The sequence below is a fragment of the Styela clava genome, chromosome 10, assembly GCF_964204865.1.
Source record: "Styela clava chromosome 10, kaStyClav1.hap1.2, whole genome shotgun sequence".
Classification (NCBI taxonomy): domain Eukaryota; kingdom Metazoa; phylum Chordata; class Ascidiacea; order Stolidobranchia; family Styelidae; genus Styela; species Styela clava.
Window position 1 is genome coordinate 17,408,065 of NC_135259.1, and position 24,419 is coordinate 17,432,483.

Consider the following 24,419-nt stretch of genomic DNA (forward strand, 5'->3'; position numbering starts at 1 on the left):
TCTCTGTCGAAATGAAGCAAAGAGCGGCAGAGGCAGGTTACCAGACTCCACAGAGTGTCGAAAATACTCGCTCAATTTAACCTTGTAAAAGTAATTATAGTAATTACGCAATGTCACCAGATGTTGAAATTACAGGGATATCTGTGAATGCATTGACCCTCTTCCGGTACCCTTGCTGAAGTATGCGCACCAAGATGTCGCATAACCTGAACCCTAACCTATTACACGATCTGCGTTCAGGTTGTGCGCATACTTCAGGAGGTTCCATCTTCCTCCTATCATAATTGAGATAAGCCATAAAAATGGTTTCATATTTATTCACATCAATCGAAATAAAAATAAGAAAAAAAGAAAATCAAATTATGCGTCCTGCAACTAAGATAAAATCATAAGGAAACAATTTTGCCGGAGTCTTGCCTTGGAATCAATAAAATAACTAAAAGCAGCTTGGACACAAGAGAGACGATCCACAGGTGCCGCTATTGAGTAGGAAGGAATCCACTGAAATTAAGCTCGTTCTGGGCACACTGATCATTTTATAAAATCTGTCTTGAATCATTAATAGCCTACGCCATAACAGACGCAATAAAGATCAGGAAGCTACACCGAGTTAAGTCTGTAATAACGGGATCGCTGGTGCATTTTTTTCATGGTCGCAGGCACCGTTACCCGCTATCGTCGTTATACTTTGGAAAGCTTTTAAGTGATTGACATCGCTGTGGCGTGAATGTTGAAGGACGTAGTCCGATGGGGGCCAAAATTGTTATTCCACGCTCACTAGAAGTAACGGTAATACCAAACTACAGTAAAATGTAATTGTCATAAGGGTTGCAGGATAAATTATAGCACGGATCAGGGCGCAGCAGGTAGAATTTAGTTACTTGGCGTTCAACTTATTATGATTATTATTGAAACATCACGATAATTCTAAACTTTGAAACAATCAATATCTCCTTTGTATGGGTTTATAATTGGCGGGAAACGATGATCTTGATTGTCTTGTGTCAGATGATGGAATGTAGCCTTGTGTTGCAGGTATCATAGATTGTGGTGGTGCTATCAATGCAGTGGGAGATGGTGCAACTGTACCGTAACCTGCTGCTGCAAGCCTGAAAATAAAAGATTACATTAGGTTTCATATCGCCCTCAACCTCTCTTGAGCCGAGGTTTCCCACCTTTTTTAAAGCAAACCAGGTTTTTAAACAAAATAAAATTTTGTAAAACCTCGCTTTCCAAGAATATGCCCAAATACGAAAAGCATTGTAATGCTCTTATAGTAGATGGTGCTAAATCTTACACTTTGACACTTCCAAATGATGTAATTACTAAAGAGCAACACGTCAACGCAAAATATAAGATAAACAATAAAATTTGGTGATAGTAACAGAAAAGCATTTAATGTTCCAAATCTCATCCTGTGTGATTCAGTATTACAGCTCAAATCAATGTTAAAACTGATGGGTTGAAACCCCAGAAGACAAACCTAAATTAGAAATAAATGTATATTCTCACATTTGTCTAGAAATGGCAGATGTGGCCGAAGCAGGCATTGATGAACCTGGCCAAGCTCTAACGTTCTGTGTTGCACTTGGCCACTGTTGTACATGACCCCATGCTGCACTTCCTGTATTACGTCCTGTTGTAGGAATGGAGCTGCCCCTGTGAAATCAAGAACCCTTATTGTTTTCATGTAATACAAAACCATGCATTTTGAGTTACTCACGTAGTATGTGTACCAGGTTCGAGTCAGGCCATAATTTTATTCCGATTTTCCTTGTCTAAGTTCGGGGACTGTAGGTGTCGAGTAAATATACCCTTCAGCCCCTTTATTAAACAACTTGATGTAAAGTAGACGAACAAAATTAGTAACCTCCATATTGGTACACACACACTTCCAGAGCGTCGAAATTAGTCGAGAATGAGATTAATTAGAAAATGATAAACATATCATTGTACGCAATGACCTTTGTTTCAAACATTTCTCAAACTAAAAAGAGTATCCAGCATTGGTATACCTCACAAATATCAAAGCAGCTGACAGAGGTCACTCCAATGGCGATTTGAGCCATATATTTATCCTTATGTACAAGACAAATTATGTGAAGAACAGAACTATTTCCTAATTTGAATGGCCCTTCAGAACATTTCCCAACCATCTCATCTCCTTATTGAAATCATGTGAGGAACAGGGCTATCTCCCAACAATGTAATGGTCCTTCAGTACATTTCCTTTCCCAAACATCCAATCTCCTATCCATGCCAAATAACTATACACGTATCCAAGTGAAACACCACTTACTCAGATCCAACAGAATAAATCTGAGAAGAACTGGATTCTGTGCTATCAGGCCATCGTCCTTGATATTGTCCGCTGGATCTTCCTGGTGGAGATGGAGAGTGACTGCTGTCATGACTTCCTCCACCTCCTCTTCTCTGGCTTCCTCTTTCTCTACTTTGTTCAGAATATGAATCCTACAATAAGAATAAGATAGGGTTTCATATTTATTCAATGGGGCAGAAAAGACGATAGGACGATCTACACGGCGTACCATTTCACAATTTTCCAAACTGAAAATGAAATTCTTTCATCATTCTAAAACATGCCTGTCAATAGAATTGTCGGAAATTTAGAGTCCCAGTACATTTCAAACTTTCTTAAATCAGTGGTTCCCAAAGTTGATTGACCTTGACCGGGAGCCAAAATTAGAAGCGGGAGGATATTCACGAGCTTGGAGATGGGAGCGGCGAAAGGGCGTGACTTGTATTTAATCCATTTCGTATAATTAAGAATCATAGAATTATTACGAATATACACATGCTTAAAACTGATAATGACATAACAATTGGCGATACCTAGAACGCAAAACTAAAAACAAAGTGTTAAAAAGTTCGGCATGGCGTTTGGTGTTAAATCACTACGCAGGCTGTAATAGGCCTGCGGGCCCGTGTAACTGGCTTGGTTCACTGTCCTAAAGTTACAAACACACGTATACAGTATAACATATGAATTCATTTATTCCCACCTGTCTGCCACCTCTGATCTGTTCTCTCAAATCTCTATCATCAACTCCTCTTCGTGACGTCTCACGTCCAGTCGTCTTTCCAGTATCTCGCCAAGCACCCCCTCTTGATCCACTAGATGGTGCCCTTGCATTACCAGAAGGTGAACTATCCCTTCTGGCACGTCGGACTGGAGGCGACTGCTCTCTTGTGATTTCTATTCTAGCTCCAGATCCACTGCGAGCACCGGGACGTCTGAATTCCTGGCTTGTGGCACTGGAACTGTGAATACAAAGGAGAGAAATTGAACTTAGTCCTGCAAATACTAAAATTATTTTGATGCTGGATTTTTGAGGTGTGGTCTATCAAAGATTATACTAAGGGGTTTCAGAGGAAATTCTATATTGCAATGCGTTGGAAATTTAATGATTTAAATTTAATGTTTAAACAACAAAAAGTCCCACAAATTAGGGTTACTTGTCAATTCAAGTTAAAATATTGAGAGTTACACGGTTACACCCTCGGTTATCTGATATGAATTTTATATTGCATCTGGGGCTATAATGAAAAATTTAATATTGTAATAAATGGAAACTCACAACAGAATCAACGTACAACAGACTCAAAAATAGTCAAAAAAAAAATGAAACACCAATCCTACCCTGTCTGTCTCTCCCTGACCACTTTTCTTCCACTCTGGTCCCTGCCTGATGCAGCAGTAGGTCGCCTACGACCCTGTGAATCTGCTGTTTCACGATCTGTAAAAAAATTAGGATGTCTGAGTGAAAATAAATAATAATATTGCCAAAAGCTTGTAATTAGAATTGCATTCAATTATATACACCCCGCTCTGAAAAGGGGCATTGTACAATGTGTCAACTGATATGTGAGCTTACAGATTTTGGCAAAAATCCCATCTGAGTTAAAAACATGCTATTTACAATGCTTTTGCATATAAACCAATATCAAATGATTACCGTAAATCATAAATTAGATGTCAATTGGATGGAAAACTATACAGTATAAACAAAATCTAGATATGCAGGGTGTCCATAAAGAACCTTTATATTTTTCATTTTGTTATGTAGTCAGTTCTCAATATATCTCAACCATTTTTTTTTTAATCAGTACCTAATTGTTTAAGTATTCTGTCTTCATTTATTACATCTGTGACTGTGAGGGCCAAAACAATATACAGTATCGATAAATTCCCTTTGCAATTTGAATTTTTTTTAGGACTTTATGAACACCCTATATAACACGAACAAGTTGCCAACAAATTGGGATATGGTAACTCTGCACTCCAGATAAAAACTAAATCTTACCATAACCATGAGCATATTCCACAGATCTTCCACCAGCAGTATCTCTTGATCCAGGTCTTCTGTCATATTTTTCAACTGTTCTACCAGCAGTTGCTGCTGTGCTTCCACCATATCTAAATATAGAATTCCAAGTTGACTTGAGCTTAAACAAAATGGATTATGAGAAATTCGACCACATCTGAATAATGTAGGACTAAAATATAATAGAGCAGATATTATTTGCCCAAAAAGCTCGGATAGACAAAAAAATTGGGACAGTCTTACACAGCTTCAGTGTTTCACAACAGGAACTCGTTTTGGAGGAGGAATAATACTTGTAAAACATATATGCAACACTTCAAACAACATATACGCAAACAAATTAAACTGCGCAAAAACCGGGGTGTTGGGAGTTCATAACACTACTTACACTAGCTAATAATTCATAATTAAAGGTTAAATAGAAAATAGCACAATAAAGGAGCATGAAGAGTTTCGAAGAAGTCAAAAGGAGAGATATAGTCAAAAAGGTTTGTTCAACATACCTGGCATCTCCATCAGGCCCTCGTCTACCATCACGATATTGTCCAGCAGCACTGTTACCAGATTTTCCACGACTGTCTGTTGGACCACTTCCTGATCCATGGTAAGAAGCCTGCAACAGGAATATATTTTGAATATTTGAACCATTTCATATGCATAAGACTTCAATAAGAGGACACTTGGAAAATTGTAACGCAGCTTAGGGTGAGATATCATACCGACAAGATAGGTTAATAAAATTTGGAACTTTTGGAACTATAAGTAAATTGGTATAGGTTTTCATATTTTGTAATTGTATATTTGAAAATCTTGTAATGCTCTACTTTGTAATTTTTGTTTTCGATTGATAAAAATAAAAGACATCCCTCCCAAATAAGACCTAGTGTCTTTTCAGAAAAAAATTGAAATAAGACTTTTCGTGGAAAAACTGTATGGTGGGTTTAGTCAGACAATTGTTACAATGAATGTGGCCGGCTAATGTTATTGTTACTTATCTATCTTGATCGGTAAGTATGTTGATAGGTATTTGTCTGTTTGTTTGTTTGTCTGTTTGATGCACGCGATATCTCACGAAAACAAGGTTGAATCTGCTACAAAGTTTGCATGTGCATTCATCATATCTCGAACCAGAAGCCTATTGATTTTGGATGAATTATGTCGTATAATTAGCGAGGTATTGATTAATTAGTGATGGGACACAAGGTGTCACTATAGAGTCAGAGCGAATGAATCGAAACTGCAGTTTATGTTTTTGGGGATCCCCTAACTTTCGATCGGTGATTCTCCGGTCTCCGACCGATATTTTCGTTGGAAAGTTGCTTGATCAAATCTCAGTTCAGATAGGGGCGAAATTACTTCTACACTATACTAGCTAGTAGAACTATTCAAGAAACTTCAATCATCATTACTGAGACCATGATCAATGTCCAAACCCCCTAATTTAAAATAATAAGGCAGACAGATTAATTACAGAATCAAATTAGTTTGAAATAATTTGGGAATCAGAAATTTCTTATAATAAATGTTTGACTAAAGCTCTAGTCTAAAACAATGGTTCTTAAACAGTGGGCCCGCTCCACGAGAGGGGGGGTAGACAATTTTTTGAGAGGGCGTGGGGCTGATTAAAAATAAATATTTGATCTTGTCTGCCTAATTTTGGATATTTACATTTCTTCATACTGGATAGTTGCGTTCCATCCACGTATTTTCATAGTGTCTTTTGAATAAAAATCACTTTTACCTTACTATCTGTTATTCCTAGCTAGTTTTTTTTTAAGGTGAGGGGCGAGATTTGACGAATTCTAAAAAGGTAGCGCGGGCGCGAGGCTGAAAAAAAAAATTGAAAACCACTGCTCTGATAGGTACATTAACAAGTCTGTGTGTAATATGATGCCGGCGATAATGATATTCTAGGACCAACATGTCCTCAACTCTCAGGACGATTTGCTAAGCTATTCAATGACTAATCCACGCCTTTATGTATGACAAATAAGCATGAGAGAATGGTAATTCCAGGGCAAATTATTTACCTGACTTGATCTGTAGGTTGTAGTACCAGGTGGAGGAGGTTCAGAAGAATCGTTTCGTGACAAAGGTCCGTTTCTTGATGGTCCACCACGCTGATTGTAGCCATCATAGCCTCTGTGAATTAAAATTAAAGAATGACTTGATTTCCAAGGGCAGTATAGTGTAATTTGTAAGGATTGGAATTGTTAGATAAAAAGGGTACTCCCGTAGTATGTGTACCAGGTTACGGCTCTGTTAATTAGAATAAAAAATGACATGATTTCTAAGGCAGTACATTGTAATTTGCAAGGGTTGGAATCCTTTGATTAAATGGGTACTCCCGCAGTGTATGTACCAGTTTAGGGTTTAGACCATAATTTTATCTAGATTTTCCTTATTTTAATTCTATTACGAGTTCGGGGACTGTGTTATCCAAATGCACATCCCCCTGCCCATAGGATTCAGTCTCTTTACACAACTTGATGTGAAGTTCGCGAGCAAAATTAGTTACCTCCATATTGGTACACATACTTCTGGAGCGCCAAAAAAAAAAGACTTTGCAATTAACATTAACACTGAATGCTTTTACCAAAGTTTGTGCCAGAGTTGTATGTAGACTCATCAGAAACATTGTAAACTATCAAATTTTGGAGTCGCCTATCTAAATAGAATACCAGATTTCACAAAGGTCTATGCTGAATGATTGATACTTGCAATAATGATTCTAGTATTATTTTTTAAATTCCAACTCTCCTATGATAGGAATAGGATACGATATTATTAATCAAATGTGATAATGTCTCAGTTCAGATAGGGGCGAAATTACTTCTACACTATACTAGTTAGTAGAACTATTCAAGAAACTTCAATCATCATTACTGAGACCACATCACAGCTGAACCATAATTAAAAATAAGGCAGACAAAAAAATTACACAATTAATATTAAATTAGTTTAAAATAATTTGGGAATTTTCAGATCAATTTTAAGGTAATGCATTAACTTAGAAAACGAGAATATTGGTCAGAGACCGAAGACTTATGGATCGAAAGTTAGGGGATCCCCCAAAACAGTGCTTTTACTCTATAGTAACACCTTGTGTCCAATCACTAATTAATTAATAACTCGCTAATTATACGACATAATTCATCCAAAATCTGGAGCAGATTCAATCTCGTTTTCGTGAGATATCGCGTGCATCTAACAGACCGACAAACAGACAAATACCTATCAACATACTTACCGATTAAAATCAATAAGTAACAATGGTCGAACACTATTCTATATAGAAAACTATAGGCTAACCACTTCACATATTCGGTTGGTGATTAACGCAGTGTGGGGTATAAGTTCCTAAATCCAGAGGCGAGTCAAGTCAAATATCGATTCAAGTCGCACTAGGCATCAGTTGATGACGAGTCCGAGTCAATACATTCAGGTGAGTCAAGTCACTTCAAGTCTTTTTAAAGAGTGACTTGGGTCGATGAAGCCCCCCTCAATACACTGATTATTAATTATACATCTCCATTATGTCAAAACCAGTGATTGATTGAGGCATTTTCGCAAATGATTGAAGCAACTGCCATATTGATTCACCACAATTTTTGGCACTCCAGAAGTCTGTGTACCAATATGGCGGTAACTAATTTTGTTCGCCTACTTTACATCAAGTTGTATAAAGGGACTGCAACCTATGGGCAGGGGTATATTCACTAGGCTTACACATACAGTATCTGAACTCGTGAAATAGAACTAAAAGAATGAAAATTGGAAACACATACAATGAGGGTACCCAATTTTTTCAAGTCTGTTACCTTCTGTCATCTCGTTCTCGTCTTGAATCGCTTCTTCCAATTTCTCTGTCAGAAACCATCGGACGTTTCGAGTCATATATATCACGGTTGGATGAACGGTTGCCACGGTGACTAGTTGAATCATCGTCGTATGTTCGCTTGATTGCACGTTGTCGTTGTTCCACTTCGTACCTGGATTCAAAAATGCAATTTTCTTTATTAATCTGCACAACTTTAGTCAGAAATCAAGATGCTTGCATCAAGTCCACAACCTTATTTTATTAAATAAATCCTTATGGAATTATATTTATAAATGATATATTGCGCCATATTCATCATTTGTTATGGGTCTAGCTCACTGGTTTTCAACAGAAACATTTTCAAGTGGGCCACAAAGCTTCCATAAATTGCTGGAGAAAAATCGAATAAACTTGGATTGTAGTATCAATGACGAATGATGCTATTTCTGCCACTGAGTGGAAATTTTTCTTTCAAATATTTAAGTGGAAATTAAATCTTTACAAAAAAATTTTTTTGTAGTTTTTCCCTTGCATGAGTAAGGAACTAGGCCACAGCATTTGTTTGTGCAAAAAGGTGGGCCACTAAAGAAAAAAGGTCGAGAACCAAAGGTCTAGCTTCTACTTATTATTTCAAAACTAACCATAGAACTAATTATCCTTCATAAACATATCGAGCAGAAACATAAACAGACAAATACGCAGCTTCAATCCAGGGTTAGTTGGTTGGCAATGTCACCCAATCGATGCAATATTTGATTCATCTCAAAATACCTGTTTCACATGTATGACTCACGGACAAACGACTTGATACATCATTGGAATATATAGAACATAAGATCACAACGAACAAAAATCAACAAAGCGATACAAAACATACCTGGTGATTTCTTGCAATCTTCTCATTTCAGCTTTTTCTCTTTCAATTCTTTCTAATTCTCTTTTTCTTTCAGCTTCAAGACGAAGTCTCTCTGCTTCGAGTCTGTGGTTAGAAACAAGTAATATAGTGAGATAGAGAAATCCTATGGGAAGAAAACACATTTGCTATCAGGCTTTGTGAAGCAATCGGTTAAGAGATTGGTAAAATCTAACAAAGTTCCAATTCCAAAGTTACATATAATCTATAGCAATATGTCCAAGTTGTCCAAACCACTGAATTTAAAATTATAGAATGTTTACCCATAATGAGAGTTTGCATATAACTTTACTATATTCTAATAGTTTCAATCCTTTTATGTTTCCTAAGTGTTTCAATCCTTTTATGTTTCCTAAGTGAGAGTCTTGCTGGTCATAAATATATTTCTGTGATGTTTAATCTGAAGGTCAGACTTCCTCAGACACACATTATCCAACTACCCACCCAAATAGCACAGAAGAAGGGATGACTAGTTAGTCCCACATAAGCCAAATCGATAGCATCTGTTAAGTTTTGAAGAAGTTAGACAAGGATCTAACTAAAGCATACAAATATACTTGCTATTTCTTGAAAAGACATTGTTCTTTTTTATAAATTATCCGAATATTATTCAAAATAAGTATTCTCACCTCTCTCTTTCTTGTCTATCTTTCTCCAATTGTCTTCTTTCTCTTTCCAATCTCTCTCGTTCCTGTCTCAGTTTATCTCTCTCTTCTCTTTCCCGCCTCAATCGTTCTCGATCAGCGTGAAGATCGGCTCGTGATGCACCTCCTCGACCCAATCTAGCCCCACGTTCAGCAATACGCGCTCGATCACGTTCCCGTTGCTGAGCTCTTGAAATTATCAAAAAACATGTTACATAGTTGTTGGACAATGAGAGTAGATTGATTGTGAAATTGATCGCGCAAATATCATCCTACAACGTAGAACATTGTAATTATCAGCACCCGTAATTAGGAATTGCTGGTCCATGGGAAAAAAAGATTAAATGCAGTAATTTCGGAAAATCATTGGATGGCAAGTTACATAGTGGGCATATAAATTGTCACTTTAAAATCTTTATTCAATATTCATTGAAAGGACAATTCTACTGATTCAAGAGTCTTGCTTGAATCAACCAAAACCCATTCCTCAGACAAACATAATTCCATTCTATGAGTTTAATTCTCAAATAATTTTGGTGAGGAATAGAGTTTAGTAACATGAAACATTCCAAAAATTATATTCGTTCCAGAGCGCAACAAGGCTGTTGAATCACTTTATTAAGTATCTAACTTGCCACAGCATCCTTGGTACTATGCGCCAAGCATGACAGATGAACCAGCACAAAAGGTTAATAAAAAGATAGTCCTGTAAAAATCTGAATTATTAATAAAATGAAGAAAGCAAAGAGTTGTTCAAAAATATTCATTAACTGCGAGTTTTTTTCCCCAAGAAGATCAACATAGAGGGGTAGGCAAACTTGAAAGCTGCCATATCCTACAAACACTACATTCTCTACTACAAAATAGAATTTAAATTAAATAAATTCTCCGCAATTCTTACCTTATTTGATTGAATGACAGGATTCCTCCCCTGCCAGTGTTTCTGGATTGCGCACCCCTTCTATCTTCATAAGTACCTGATTGTCTCGACAACATACCTCCTCTGCCTCCCATCCGGCCACCTCGCCCTCTGTCAATAGAAAAAGATATTGATTTTTGATGTGTCCCCAAAGCCTTTCAATTTAAAATAGTCTAATCTATTAATACTCCAGAAACAAGGGCTGAGCATTTTGGAAGGTCCAAACGAAAACTTCGAATCGCCGCCATCTTGTTTTTTTGTCTGCCAAATCCCTGAATTTTTTTTATTGAAGCCACATTTCTAAACTACAATTCTGTCGCGAGACCCTTTTATTCTGAATTTTCACTCATACATGTTACGTAAAGCTCATATAATTACGTAAAGTACTCGCTGAACTGACTGAGCGATGGATGCTATGTTCACGAAAAATTCATGTGTCTGGAGGACCATTACATAGAAGTTACATACAATTACATATCTCATAAGTCACAAGTATTCGATTCAAGATTTATCAGGTATGTGAAAACGTCCAGCCTTAGAAGTAACCCTACATATGACAAGAAGCTATATACAAGTCAATAGGGCGCTCCAGAAGTGTGTGTACCAATATGGAGATAACTAATTTTGTTCGTCTACTTAACATCAAGTTATGTGAAGTGACAGAAACCGATGGGCAGGGGTATATTCACTTGGCTAACACAGACAGTCCCGAACTCATAAAAGAACTAAAATAAGGAAAATCAGAATAAAATTATGGCCTAACCCTAACCTGGTACACACACGAAGAGTACCATCATTAGTGCAATAGTGATCCTGGCTTTATGGCAACCACAGAGTTATATCATAAAACTTCAGAGCAATAATTAGAAACAAAAACTCCACCCACCTTCCAGTTCTAGATAGAACTGATCCTCTCATAGGTGATAAAGGTCTTCTTCTCATTGGAGAAGCGCTTCTTCTCCTCGACAAGAGTGGTTTAGGCTTCTGATCATTGCCTTGCCATCTGAAAGAAAGACTGAGAACTAAACTGTCATGCTATGAAGCTAATAAAAGGAAATGGAGGTGTGCAAGAAGACTTCCTTAGAGAAATGTCAAACAAAACAAACACTCATTATACATAAGTAATAGAAACCCTGCTACATGGAAGTGAATGTCCTTCAATAATATAGAATTGGATTTGCATACTTTTACCAAGACAAGCCGCTAACATGGCTTTATCTTATGGCATACCAAAGCCTCTCACGTGTTTACCAGTCCATGGTGCGTATAGGATTAGTTTATTCTTTATTTCTCAAGTTATCTTCTTTATTTCAGACCTTTGGTTAGTTCAGACTTGAGGAGGCTGTAAGCGACAAGCGGTTACATGGACCACCACCACTAATCTCGCACATAATTATCCCCACACAGGATTCGAACCCCTGCAGGGTAATCAGAGGTGCGGCTAAAAGCATAATTATAGCGCTTAGCACGATGTGCTAACCACCATAGGAAACACCATATTTCTACCTGGCAGCCCTTTCACTGTTTCTGCTGACGTTCACTCTGAGTTCACCTTTATTAGAATCAATGACAACTTTTCTGTCAGCTGAAAACAAAACAAAATATTCAATAAGGGTTTTTTGTAAAAACTGCAACCTCAAATGTGCAAGGGATTCATAAAATGAGCTGCTTGAGCTGCAATTTGCAGATTACAGAATCAATGCTTTATAATAGAGTAATTTTTTTAACAAATTCATGTCTCTCAGTTCAGATAGGGGCGAAATAACTTCTACACTATACTAGCTAGTAGAACTATTCAAGAAAGTTCAATCATCATTACTGAGAGAACGCAAGTCAAGCATGCGGGCTGTACAATAATGTTAATAAAGTACATTCTTTTACCAAAATTCTATGTTCAGCGCAACTCGAAACTAGACTAATGTATGTAACTTAGAATAGTTTTATTCGAAAATTATATTTTGATCAATTGAAAATTTGCAATATCAACAACAAACAGCCTAAACAAGATTTCTAATTTATGTGAAAATAAATCATCTTTTTTTACAACTTTTCAATTAAAAACTCTTTAAAAAGGCTCTTTCTTACACATGAACCCTTTAACAAGAATATATTCAATATTCCATTTTCGAAAATATTATTCCAGAATGTTATCAAAATCCCCGGCTCACAGTTCTAATTCAAATCTAAGTCATCGACAATCTAATGTGAAAAAGATTATTTTACTCTACATATGCATTGACATGAATCAGTCATTTCCTTGTTCTCAATAATACCCACCAGCTTTGATTTTGAAAAACTTTCTTTTTCCATTACGTGTGGGTGATATCCCAAGTTGGTCATAATTTTTTTCTGATTTTCCTTATTTTAGTTCTATTACGAGTTCGAGGATGGTCTGTCTGTCTTAGCCAAGTGAATGTACCCCCTGCCCATAAGCAAACAAAATAAGTTACCTCAATATTGGTATACACACTTCTGGCACACCAGGAAGTTATAAAAACATGTATCATCCTAATTGGCTTTACAAGTGAAACACTAGTTGAAGAGAAAAACACAAACCTGCATCAGGCTGTCTCGCTCTTTTTCTCTCCGGTTCATCTTTACCTCCAGAAGCTCCAGTACTGCTACGTGATGAAGCATTTCTATTATGTGGTGGAGATCTGTTGTGTCGTTTCTCTCCACGAGGTCCACTAGAGATGGAAGTAAGTGTTATATAGATACTTATGATGATAGACTATACACAAAAATGCACAATGCAACCTAATTTAGATGCTTTTCCTTTTGCTTAGAAATTCAGCAAGCTTTGAAAAAAAGGTAAACTACACTTTTAATTATTAAACTTGTGATGAAATTGAATTAGCGCCACCCAATGTGGCCAATGTGGACCATTGTTAATAGTCTCGTGGGAATGCGAAGGTTTTATTTGGTTAGCGTGCGTCAGGATTGCTACATCTTATAACTTGCTCTTTTTCTTGTAATCTTTTTTGTAGTAATCTTCAAGTTAATAAAAGCCTAGAAAACAGTCTAAATGAGTACTCCTCGAATGGTTTCACTACAAAACTTTTTGATCTTTCGTTACTATGGACCAGTGGCCATCTTTTGGTCTGGGTTACAATACTGTACCTGTTTTAGTTTTTATTTTAAATGGTGCCTTATGTATATTTTTAGGTTTGGCTGTTAGAACCAAACTATTATAAAAATGCGATTTTTTTGAAAGCTTAAAATGCGACATCAGCTTAATTGATTATACTCCGTGAAGTCTGTGATATTCATTAATAAAAAGAGCTCTTGAATCTATTCTATGGAAAGATTGCCAGACATTGATTTTCAATAATTTACCAAATTCATCAAATTTCATAATCCAAGAGTTACTGTTTAAACAATGAACTAATGTTGTTCTGAAAGATTTTCAATTCTTGCAGAATTTAGGAATTGCAATATTATGTCTCAGTTCAGATAGGGGCGAAATTTCTTCTACACTATACTAGTTAGTAGAACTATTCAAGAAACTTCAATCATCATTACTGAGATAAAATTATAATAATCCATCACTAATAACAACATCACACGGAAGCCCAGAGTTGTAACTCACCTGGCGGAAGTTCTCTCAGCACGAGATCTATCACGAGCAGGAGATTTGGATTTTCTAGTGTTCTTAATGTCATCTAGAAACATTTTAATTTTTATAATTAGTATAAGTATGTCAGCACGATGAAAACTCTACGGCTATGAGGCCGAAAACTCGAAAAACGTGTGTAGACATATTTGCATTTTTTATATTAATTTAACGCAGTGTTTTTATTGACTTTTTTTTAAGTTAGTCAAAGCAATGGATTTTTCGTAGAGTTTCTCTTGTCATTAAACAAATTCATTTAATCCTAAACTTATGCTAATCACCATTATCATCCAAAATGATTTTACACATTTATATTTTGCATACAAATATGTAGAATATGGACTTTGCAGAATATAACTTTGCAATATTTTTGAATCGACGCCTAAGGCATACTGGCATTCAGTGTGAGCTGAGTTGTCATCAGATATAATATGACAAATATTATCATCATCATGCCATATGCCACTGTGAAAGATAAATCCAAAAAATATGTGAGATTAGACGTGAGCTATTTGTGGTATAGTCCAGCGGGGGCCACAGAGCAGTTGGAGCGGGACCACCATGTTAGGCAGAAATATCATTTTATTTTTCACTTCACAAGAAAACTCCTTGTTCTTCCTAGTTTCATTGCTGATAATGTTATTTCACAGGGTGTTTTCACTTTGGTAAGCATGAATTGTTTAAACATTATGGGATTTGGATTCTACCAATCAAAATAACACTATAATTACCACTGGAATTTTAATCAGATGGTATGAGAGCTAAAAGTATCAGGAAGACGAGTCATTCAAGGTTGGGAACTACTGCTATAGTCCTTCCCTGGTGATCGTGATATCACTTTTGTGTGGATATTTCTTGTCAAAGTGAGCAAACAATAACTAAAAAGTCTTAAAAAGAATAAGAATATGTTACTAGTTTGTTAAATACAGATATCCAAATTTAGTAGCTCATAAGATAGCAACCTACCAGTACTTTTTCTTGCAGCTGAACCATCTTTACTTTTAGCATCCGATGAAGCAGGTTTTTTGTCACTGCAAAATATATAAAATATAGAATATTATGGTGAAGAATAGTCTCTGAATGGTCAATGTTTTTTCAAATATCTGCAAGTCATGAAGGGCCTAATATTTTACGACAAATACATATTTACATATTTTTTGTGGGGAATTTGGCTTGATTTTTATTATTGACAGCCAACAGGAACACCTTGTATCATTCTGATCAATTTCTTTCACATATGACCTGCAATTTGACACTGAGCAATATTGATCATCATTTGACAGTCATGAATATTGCTCTCTTGCATAATATGATTGCACGGTGATATTATAAGCTCAACGGAGTCACAATAAGCTAAGTAATTGATTACACATCATTACAGGTACTCATCGTTACTTCCTGGTGATCAGTCATTTCAAAATGATTGGCATTCAGTGTGAGCTGAGTTGTCATCAGACAAACATATGACCAGGAATATCATCATCATGCCAATGCTATTTTAAGCTAGACCAGGAGTGTGCAATCTTTAATACACAATACAAATGATGGTTCTCCGTAGTCTGTGTACCAAGATGGCGCACAACCTGAACATAGTATGTGTACTAAAGTTAGGATTATCAGGTTGTGCGCCATCTTGGTACACGCACTACGGGAGCACATAAATGACACATAAGCACGAAAATTTTGATTATTGACCTTGTGACACGCGTTGTTCGCTTTGCACAAGCTCAGATACCTATTAGTCTGCAAGTTGACACGGCTACATTGCTAGAAATGGCCAAAGCGCTATGTTATAGTGGCGAAGTCCCTCAATCAATGACACGCATTGTACAGCTACTAACTACAAACCTGTCTATTTTATCTTTATCTCCACTTGCATCCTTAGTGGATGACGATGTAGCAGCTCCAGACTGGCGTCTAGTTGATGTAGAACCAGGTTTGGAATCAGATTCCTTAGATTTCGATGAAGCGTCTTTCGATTCAGACTCTTTTTTGGCAGAACTGCTTGAAGCTGGTTTCTTTGAAGAGGCAGACGGATCACCTTTCGCCTTTAGAAAATAAAATTGCAATTTTTCAGGTAGTAAAATTAGTTTAAACGAGTTATCACCTGCACCGAACAGTTTATTATTCGCACTAATTAATACTTCCCCAATTGGACTTTATTCGAGAGAACACTGAACAAAATAGCATGTCTATATCTATGTGAAGGGTGTCTCAAAATTGTCGTGTCCCACTCGACCCATGTGTCACACGTGTTTCACTTGTCCCACATGTTTTACTTGACCCATGTGTCCCCGCATTTTCGAAACACCACTATGTGAACACCAGCTTTTTAAAAAGCAGAAACGTGAAATAAAAGATTCCTATTTTAGGTGATTTCCAATTCCCATTTATCAGAAATCCACCTAAACCTAGATTTTGGCCAGATTATACATACAGAATTCTCTGCCGACGACAATTTTCCAAATTTTCATTATTAAAATACCAGGTTTAAACATGGCAGGAAATTATTTCTGCTTAATTTCAGACCCAGAAAACCAATGTCTCAGTTCAGATAGGGGCGAAATTACTTCTACACTATACTAGTTAGTAGAACTATTCAAGAAACTTCAATCATCATTACTGAGGCATTGGTTTTTACGCATCTCATCTTCCGAGTTTTAGAATAGGTTGCCACTATACAGCAGGGTTGCTCAGTGCAGAGCAAATCACCATTCACCATGACTAAATTTAATTTAAAATTGACCAAGACTTGAGCTAATCAATTGGTTTCTGTGGAACTAACTACTCTAACTACAGCACAATTTTGGAAGTCTCTGTAAGGGGGACCCAAGTGTTGAAGTCTGTAAAAGGGGGCCCACAAATGCTGAAGTCTATGAAAGAGGGGCCACCACTGAGGTTTGGCATATATTTCAGATGTAATAAAATTATTATTTCAGTCTCCAGCATTTGTGAGTCTATTCTGGATGGAGTCACTTACAATTTCGACAGTGATCATTCGTCCATGCATCTCGGTATTATTCAGATGAAGAATACATTTACTAGCAGCTTCTGCAGTTGCCATAGTGACGTAGCCATAACAACGAGAACCAGGACTTTTTACATTTGTCACAACTTTGGCTCCGATTACCTGGGAAAAATTTTAGCATTGATTAGTTACTTCATAATTAAATTTGTTAAGCTGTGGGAACAATTTATTATAAGTGAATAGCAAACATAATATGCTAGGTTGGGCCTTAGTGAAATAGATGTGGAAATTAGAGTCTGATTGAGGGCTGCTCATGATAAGCCTTGAACGAGGTCTCTTCATAGAGGCGAGGATAAATTAAGCACAACCGGTGTCAGCAAAATAAAATGATTAGATTTTCCAAACGTCAGAAGATTACATCAACTTGACTATACGTGGTGGCAATTATGCGCAGTCTTTTCATCATTTCAGTAAACCTATGGTATATATACATGGAATATACGAGAAATGCGAGAAAATAGAACATCAATTTGGCACTGGTATAAATTCTCATTCAGATTATTCAGACTTTATATTTACCAAAAATTTATAATTTAGCGATACTAAACTACAGGACTTATTATTGAATAAGAATACTCACTTTGCCATATCTGCTGAAAGCACTTTTCAATTCGCTCGCACGAGTTGTTGATGATAGACCACTGACCCATAAGTTCTTATTCGTTGAATCGTCTTTCTTTGATGCAGAACCACTTTTACCACTAGAGGGTGTCTTATTTCCATCCTTAGTTGCCGAGGTTGAACTGCTCATTATGATAAAAGAATTATGTTAGATACAAAAAATAGCCATTTTTTTTTCTAAAGTCCTACTCTAACAATGTTTAAAATATAAGTAAAACAATATCACAAAGGCTAGGAGCGACGGACTTTAATAAATATTCATGCACAGAAAATTGCTTTTTTCTGATGTGAAATATAACGAGGCCAATTTTGTGTTAGTGTCCAAATCACCGTAGTTGATTTTGAGTATGATGCTGACACCAGAGCACGCTTATCCATAGGTCGGATAGTGGCATATCGGTAGCACGAGGGTGTAAAATTGCTCCATTGGCTTGTAACAACATTTACCACTCACGAACCTCTTTGATGATTGCCCTCCGGATTTTGATTGGTCGGCTGATGGCCTTTTTAGGGAGTCTGAGCTTTGCCTTGTTTTGCGTTGTTGTGAGGGGGACATGGTTTTGTCATTGGTTGATTTCCCGGTATTTGTAGTACCCTCGCTTTCTGAAGTTTTTGTCTGCTGGTCCTCTGGGTTTATGTTATTTTGATCGCTAGTAATCTCAAGATCATAATCCAACATGTCGAGGAAGTCTTCTTCAGCTGCAACTTCATCTTTCCCAGTCTCTGATTTCTCTTTCTCATCAACTAAATCTTGCTTAATGACTTTTTCGTCCTTTATATTTTCCACATTCATTTTGACATCTTGAATTGTACTTTCACTAATGTTATTGTCCATAGTATCAATTTTAATTAAAGTATGACCCGTTTCCGTTTGTGCTACATCAGCCTCTTCAATAGTCTTGTCAGGGAGATAGACTTCAGAGACTACCACCTCCTCTGTTAAGTTCTCTTGCGCAATGTCCCCTTCATTTTTAACGAGACTCCCAGCTGCAGGTTCCTCAATGGTTTCCTCCATATTGACATTGCTTTCAGACTCCCTAAATGCGGCCACTACTTGTTCACCCTCTCCAGTCACATCCACTGAAGCTTCTTCCTCAATTTGGCCCTCGTCCTCAGGATATTCACCAACATCCTCGTGTTCCGACCTGAAATCATTACCTTCCATATTAACCTCCTCTGATTCGATAACTTCCTCATCACACACTTGTTGAGTGTCTTCCTCATATGTAGAACCCTCATCATCTTCCTCATCTCTCGTTGGAGTGGCATCGTTGTCGTCAGCCGGTACCTCTTCAGTGTCTTGAGTGCGAACTTCCTCGGTAATTTCTTCCTCTATTACGACGTTTTGTTGCTCGATTTGAGATGGATTGACCGAGTGAAATGATGCCTCATCAATTGTATTGGAGCCATTGATTTCTTCTGCCCTTTCTACATAGGATTAGTAAAACGTTTGGCGAATAAATTACAATAATAATTTTAAGCATAACTAATAAAAGTTATTTGTTCCCCCCTAGATATTTACATAATGAATATATTATTCCCATTCCCTTATTTTTCAATTTAAATTTGAAATCAAGACTCCATACTTTTGTAGATTGAATTTCAAAACAAGGCTTGAAGGCTGCCATGCAATGAACAGATGACTGAAAAAAATTGAAACGCTCGAAACTCCAATCTTCGAGTTAACTTTCTTTTTGAAGAAAATATACTTTGAATGAATTTGAATAAGAAATCTGGCTGCAAATTAGTCCATAATGATGTGGCATAAGCTTCCTAGTATGGGTTATTAACCGGTTGAACAAGACTGGAAATTTCCAAATTTAAGTAAGAATAAAACTTGTTGTGGTTGTTTGAAAACTTCAAGACCTTTTAACTTTAAAATATAAACTTTAAAAAAAAAATCCTCGACTTGGTGAATGAATAACTTGTTGTTTCCATCCTGCTGCTTCCATCCTTTTTCTATTTTTGTTGGACTATATGAGAATACACGGTAGGTGATTGAGAATACACGATTTTGGTAGTTGTCCGATTTCATCACTTTTATCGATTTGCTGGCTTGCATGTATGGTGCTTGCATTACAATAAACTCTCACGACCTTGCTCAACTTTGAGCGAAATATAAAAATCTATAAATATAAAAGTAAACTTTCTTACCAGTTACTTCCACAGTGTCAGGCTCTCCAGTCTCCACTTTTTCCTCCTGTAGATAAATTTACATTTAATTTGACAATTCAACTGCAGGCTATGAGGTTATATTTGTGGATAATTGTGATTTTGAATATGCCATCTTGGGCATTATTTCAAAAACCTCAATTAATAACCTGCTGTTTTATGCCCTAGTGCTATAATTTTAAATCTGAATTGGCCCATATATCTTACAATACACACATATTTGTATATTATTAATTGTAAGCAACTCCCAAGGTGAAAATCAAAAGTCTCATGGCCAGAAAAGTATGTATACAAAAGCACAGAATTGCTACTAGTCTTCCAAAATGATGCTTAGTTTGCCAACTTGGACCAATTTCCCCAGACTGGATTCAATGGCATGTGCACGCCCGAGGGCGCTAGCGGATGTACTCAACAGTATTTAGAGTCAAAGTCAGTTGCACGCGGGCACAGTCGTTTTGCACACAGTGATCTCTGATTGCACGCCGAGCATTCTGATTTACACGTGGGAATTCCTGATTGCACACCAGATTTCTCGTTGGAAAAGGCCATGAAATCTATACTGGGCCTTTCCCACACAATTCAGCAATTGGTTTTGTTTTGCAGACTGATGACGATTTACTTGGTATTCAACAAAAAAATACAGACTAGAACGTGAATCAAATAATTAGAATTCTTTCTGAATAATAGTCATCAATAAACAAACCTGAGATGACTCTTCTTCACTTTCAACAGTGCGCTTCAATCGCCCGACAGACCTTCGAGAAGCTTTTGGTGAAGCAGTTTCTGATGCAGAGAATTCAATTTCACTGGCATTACCACCTTCTTCCTCGATGGCCTAAGAACAAAAATACATCGAAAATTCAAGCCTGTTTTCAGGTTTTTGATAGAATAATTGGAATGCAGTTGTAACTTTTTTGTCAGAGTTTCATTCTTTTCAAAGACAAAATCTATGATTATTGAAAATAATTTGAAAACTTGAATACGAAATTCATTGGTACAATTCATTTACCATATGATAAAATACTGAAACGAGTCTTGATTTATTTTATGTCTGTACCGGTATGTTAAATCAATACAGCAATAAGTTGAAACAGTAAAACAGTTTGATATAAAGTGAAGTCTGAACATTAATAGAATAATAGGTCAGTGAATGGATGCATTGACAGCTTCTCTTCAGACTTCAATTTTATTCTAGTGCAGAAGTCAAACAGTACCGTAACCCAGACATTTTTTTTATGCTCCAAAATACAGCTGCAATCCGGAATGTATTACAGTATTCAAGCTGAGAAGTAGACTAGCCTATAACCGGAATGATAAGAAAATATTCAACAAATTCCAATAATCTGTAACAAACCTTTTGCAGTCGCTGAACAAGAACACCTTTCAGTCCTTTGCTTTCCAAGCCACGTTTTTCGAGCTCTACTTTCAGCTCAGCAACTCTCAGATCGCTGACCTTGCGCTTCATTATAAGCAACAAAAAATGAATTCAGATTCCAAGAATCAAGTCGTCAATGTTAACAAGGCTGTTGGAAAATTCCTATCCCGATTCTACAAAAGTTTCTGAGTCAAATGCAAAGACCAGAATTTACAAACGTGCAGTCCACGCAGCTGCGACGTTTCACACATAATGCCACGGCTTCCACGAGACTAACCCTTCTTATTTTAACTGCGCTAATACCTGCGCAGTAACCGCCATTTTCTTGCGTGAGAAGTGTACATTTGGATTGAGATCCTGAGACTGATTGACATTTTTACGACAACTTGTGAACAAATGTGATAAAACAATGTTACAATGTCATTGCTCGAAGCAGGGCCACACTCACATATTTAGAAGTGAAGGATACCTACGGCTCAGCAAAGTTACGCAAACCACTAAAATACCAGGAGCTACTGAAACTTACAGGGTAGCGTAAAGATTATGGTGGCGCATGACACACTAGCAAATGGCGATTGACTTGAGGCTTGTAGCATTCCAGGTCAATATGATCATAAAACGGTTAAGAGGTAGTGAATTTCCCGTAACTAAAACTTTCGACTTAAAAACTATTTGTCTACATTAGAGATCAGTAAACGGGCTCATCGCGAACAGAGCACAGCGACAAGCTCCGAAAGCAGTCCAGCAATCCTCTCGCACATAATTATCCCACACGGGTTTCGAATCCGCAAATTAACCGGGTTCCTGATGCTCAGCACGATGCGCCACACCGCACGTTCGAAGTGTTTTCGTCGCGCCATCACTGATATTGCATTCGGGAAAAACTGGTGTGGCGCGCATGGGGTAGCCTACATTTTGTGCTATTGAGAGCACAATGTATGAAAATGTAAACAAAACAAAGAGAAAAAACGGTGAAGGGCAGTGATTTTTTTTTTCTCAAACGCACCGTGTTCTTGTGAGCTCGGCGCAAATCGCACGCATCCTTTCATATTTGTATTTAACTTCTATATGCACATTGCATTATGTTTGTATTTTAGTGATGAAGTAATGCGGTCACACATGCATAAGGTTGCGTTTTTACAGACCTTTATCAAAAATATCACTAACTGATTATGTGGGTTACTATTCGACTGCATTGACATGTGTAGACTGCACTAAAGAATATAACTTTCTTAAATATACGAAGACAATATTAATTTAATTAGGATAAGATTTACATATTTATTCCGGGGAGATGAAAAACGCTAAGTCAGATTAATCCCATAATCTCATATGGCGGCGAACCACCATCTGTCAGAGTCTAAGACTTATACGACACAATTTCTAATAACCTAACGCCGATTTCATTATTTAAAATAGGGCAACGAAATCTTTAGTACTTGGTGCCTCTAAAATGCATGATCTGGCCCTGGAACTACCGACGCACGAGCCACACCATTCTTCAAACAGAAACATGAGTCCGATTAGTTCTAGTATTGATTAGGATTTTTCCGATCTTGTCGAATCGTAAAATTTGATCAGTTCTCGCCACACTGATTCCGCTCTATTGCAGTCGATCACTTATTTTCAAGATCATTCATCATTATCATCATCATTCATTATCATCAAGATCAAGAATCCCAAGGAATGCATTCATTTTTTTGGAATAGAAAATTGATTGACCATGCTTTACTATGGTGGCCCATCGTTATCACGCGTAAAATTGAAAAAAATAAAATAAAAAACTTAAAATAAAAGTAAAATAAAAAAAATAGTTGTGAAAAAACATAAAAAAATGTAAAAAAAAATCGAATAAAAAAAATTAAAAATAAAAACGAAAATAAAATAAAAACAGGATAAAAAAAGCAAAAAAAAAAATTGAAAAAAAAAACCTAAATAAAAAGAAAAGGTTGACAACGATGGGCCGCCTCGTGGCCCATCGTTGTCACGCGTTTTTATTTTGAGAAAATTTGGTTCTGCTTGGGATCAACGTTGTCATGCATAATCTTACGCGCACAAACGGTGTTCCCTGGGTTTCTAACTCACTACAGATTTTTTTGAGCAATATTCAATAAATTCAAAACGAAAATGTTCTATAAATTCTTCGTGATACAAGTTCAACCAGAAGTAATATATTTATAATAATGATAAGAGATTATGAAATTGAGTACGAAAATTCGGGAAATTTGTTTTTACGTGTAGAAGGTAATTGAATTGGAGAATGCTGCTCAACTGCTCAGTTGTCCGGACACTCTTGCGATACCGGTACCGTCTGACCGTACCTGTACCCGTGCAATCACTCATGAAACGAACGGGAGATACGGACGAATGATACATTGCGCGGGCTCAACCATTTATTTCAATCCATCCCTCGATTCACCATATTCTACTAGAGTCCAGGGGTTCCCAACCTGGGTTTCACGAACCCCCAGGGGTTCACGAGAAGATTTCCAGGGATACTTGAATGGCAGTTGAGTTTTTTTTTTTTTACAATATCCTTCGTTGTTTTATTTACAATATCCTTCAACAAAGAAAAACTGAGTAACTACCAGATGAAAATGCATGCCAATTGAAACTCAGCTAGATTTTCCCTGATCTAGCGTTGTTGTGATTGTGACACAACAATGTGAAATGCACGGCTTTTCAGCCAAACTGTGAAATCTCAAAAAACAATGTACTGCGAGCATTGCATTTAAGAGTGATCTGCTAAATTGAAACTTAAGAGGGGTTTCAAGAATTCGTTAGTAAGGTGGAGGAGAAAACCAAAAACATTAACATGAAGACTTAATTTAGTTACAGCAATTGGTCAATAAATTGTCGTTGCACCAAATTGTCAGTCAATATATCACAACTTTGTTTGGTGTCTGATTACTGTGGGTTCGCGTTGATTGTTTCATGACTCGAGGGGTACTAAACAGAAAAAAGGTTG

General features: G+C 36.8%; 1 protein-coding gene across 1 annotated transcript; it reads right to left on the reverse strand.

The window, feature by feature from the left end:
* Positions 1-297: 297 nt before the first annotated feature.
* Positions 298-21,741, reverse strand: LOC120337264 (uncharacterized). The gene is made up of 24 exons (XM_039404997.2): positions 21,431-21,741; positions 20,780-20,911; positions 20,059-20,104; positions 18,363-19,332; positions 17,864-18,026; positions 17,236-17,385; positions 16,104-16,303; positions 15,222-15,286; positions 14,232-14,304; positions 13,199-13,329; positions 12,149-12,227; positions 11,529-11,645; positions 10,625-10,753; positions 9,709-9,912; positions 9,044-9,145; positions 8,168-8,338; positions 6,377-6,488; positions 4,850-4,959; positions 4,326-4,438; positions 3,662-3,758; positions 3,024-3,282; positions 2,300-2,472; positions 1,513-1,659; positions 298-1,109 (listed from the first exon to the last, which is right to left on the reverse strand). Exons 1-24 carry the CDS (start codon positions 21,539-21,541, stop codon positions 944-946), a joined length of 4,020 nt encoding a protein of 1,339 aa, XP_039260931.2. The 5' UTR covers positions 21,542-21,741; the 3' UTR covers positions 298-943.
* Positions 21,742-24,419: the final 2,678 nt, after the last annotated feature.

Coding starts and splice junctions, on each gene's coding strand:
- LOC120337264 (XM_039404997.2), bottom strand. CDS start 21,541: ATGAAGCGCAAGGTCAGCGATCTGAGAGTTGCTGAGCTGAAAGTAGAG. Junction 17,386..17,863: donor CTTTCAGCAGATATGGCAAA/GTGAGTATTCTT, acceptor AATTTTTCCCAG/GTAATCGGAGCCAAAGTTGT. Junction 13,330..14,231: donor GCTGAGAGAACTTCCGCCAG/GTGAGTTACAAC, acceptor TTCCATCTCTAG/TGGACCTCGTGGAGAGAAAC.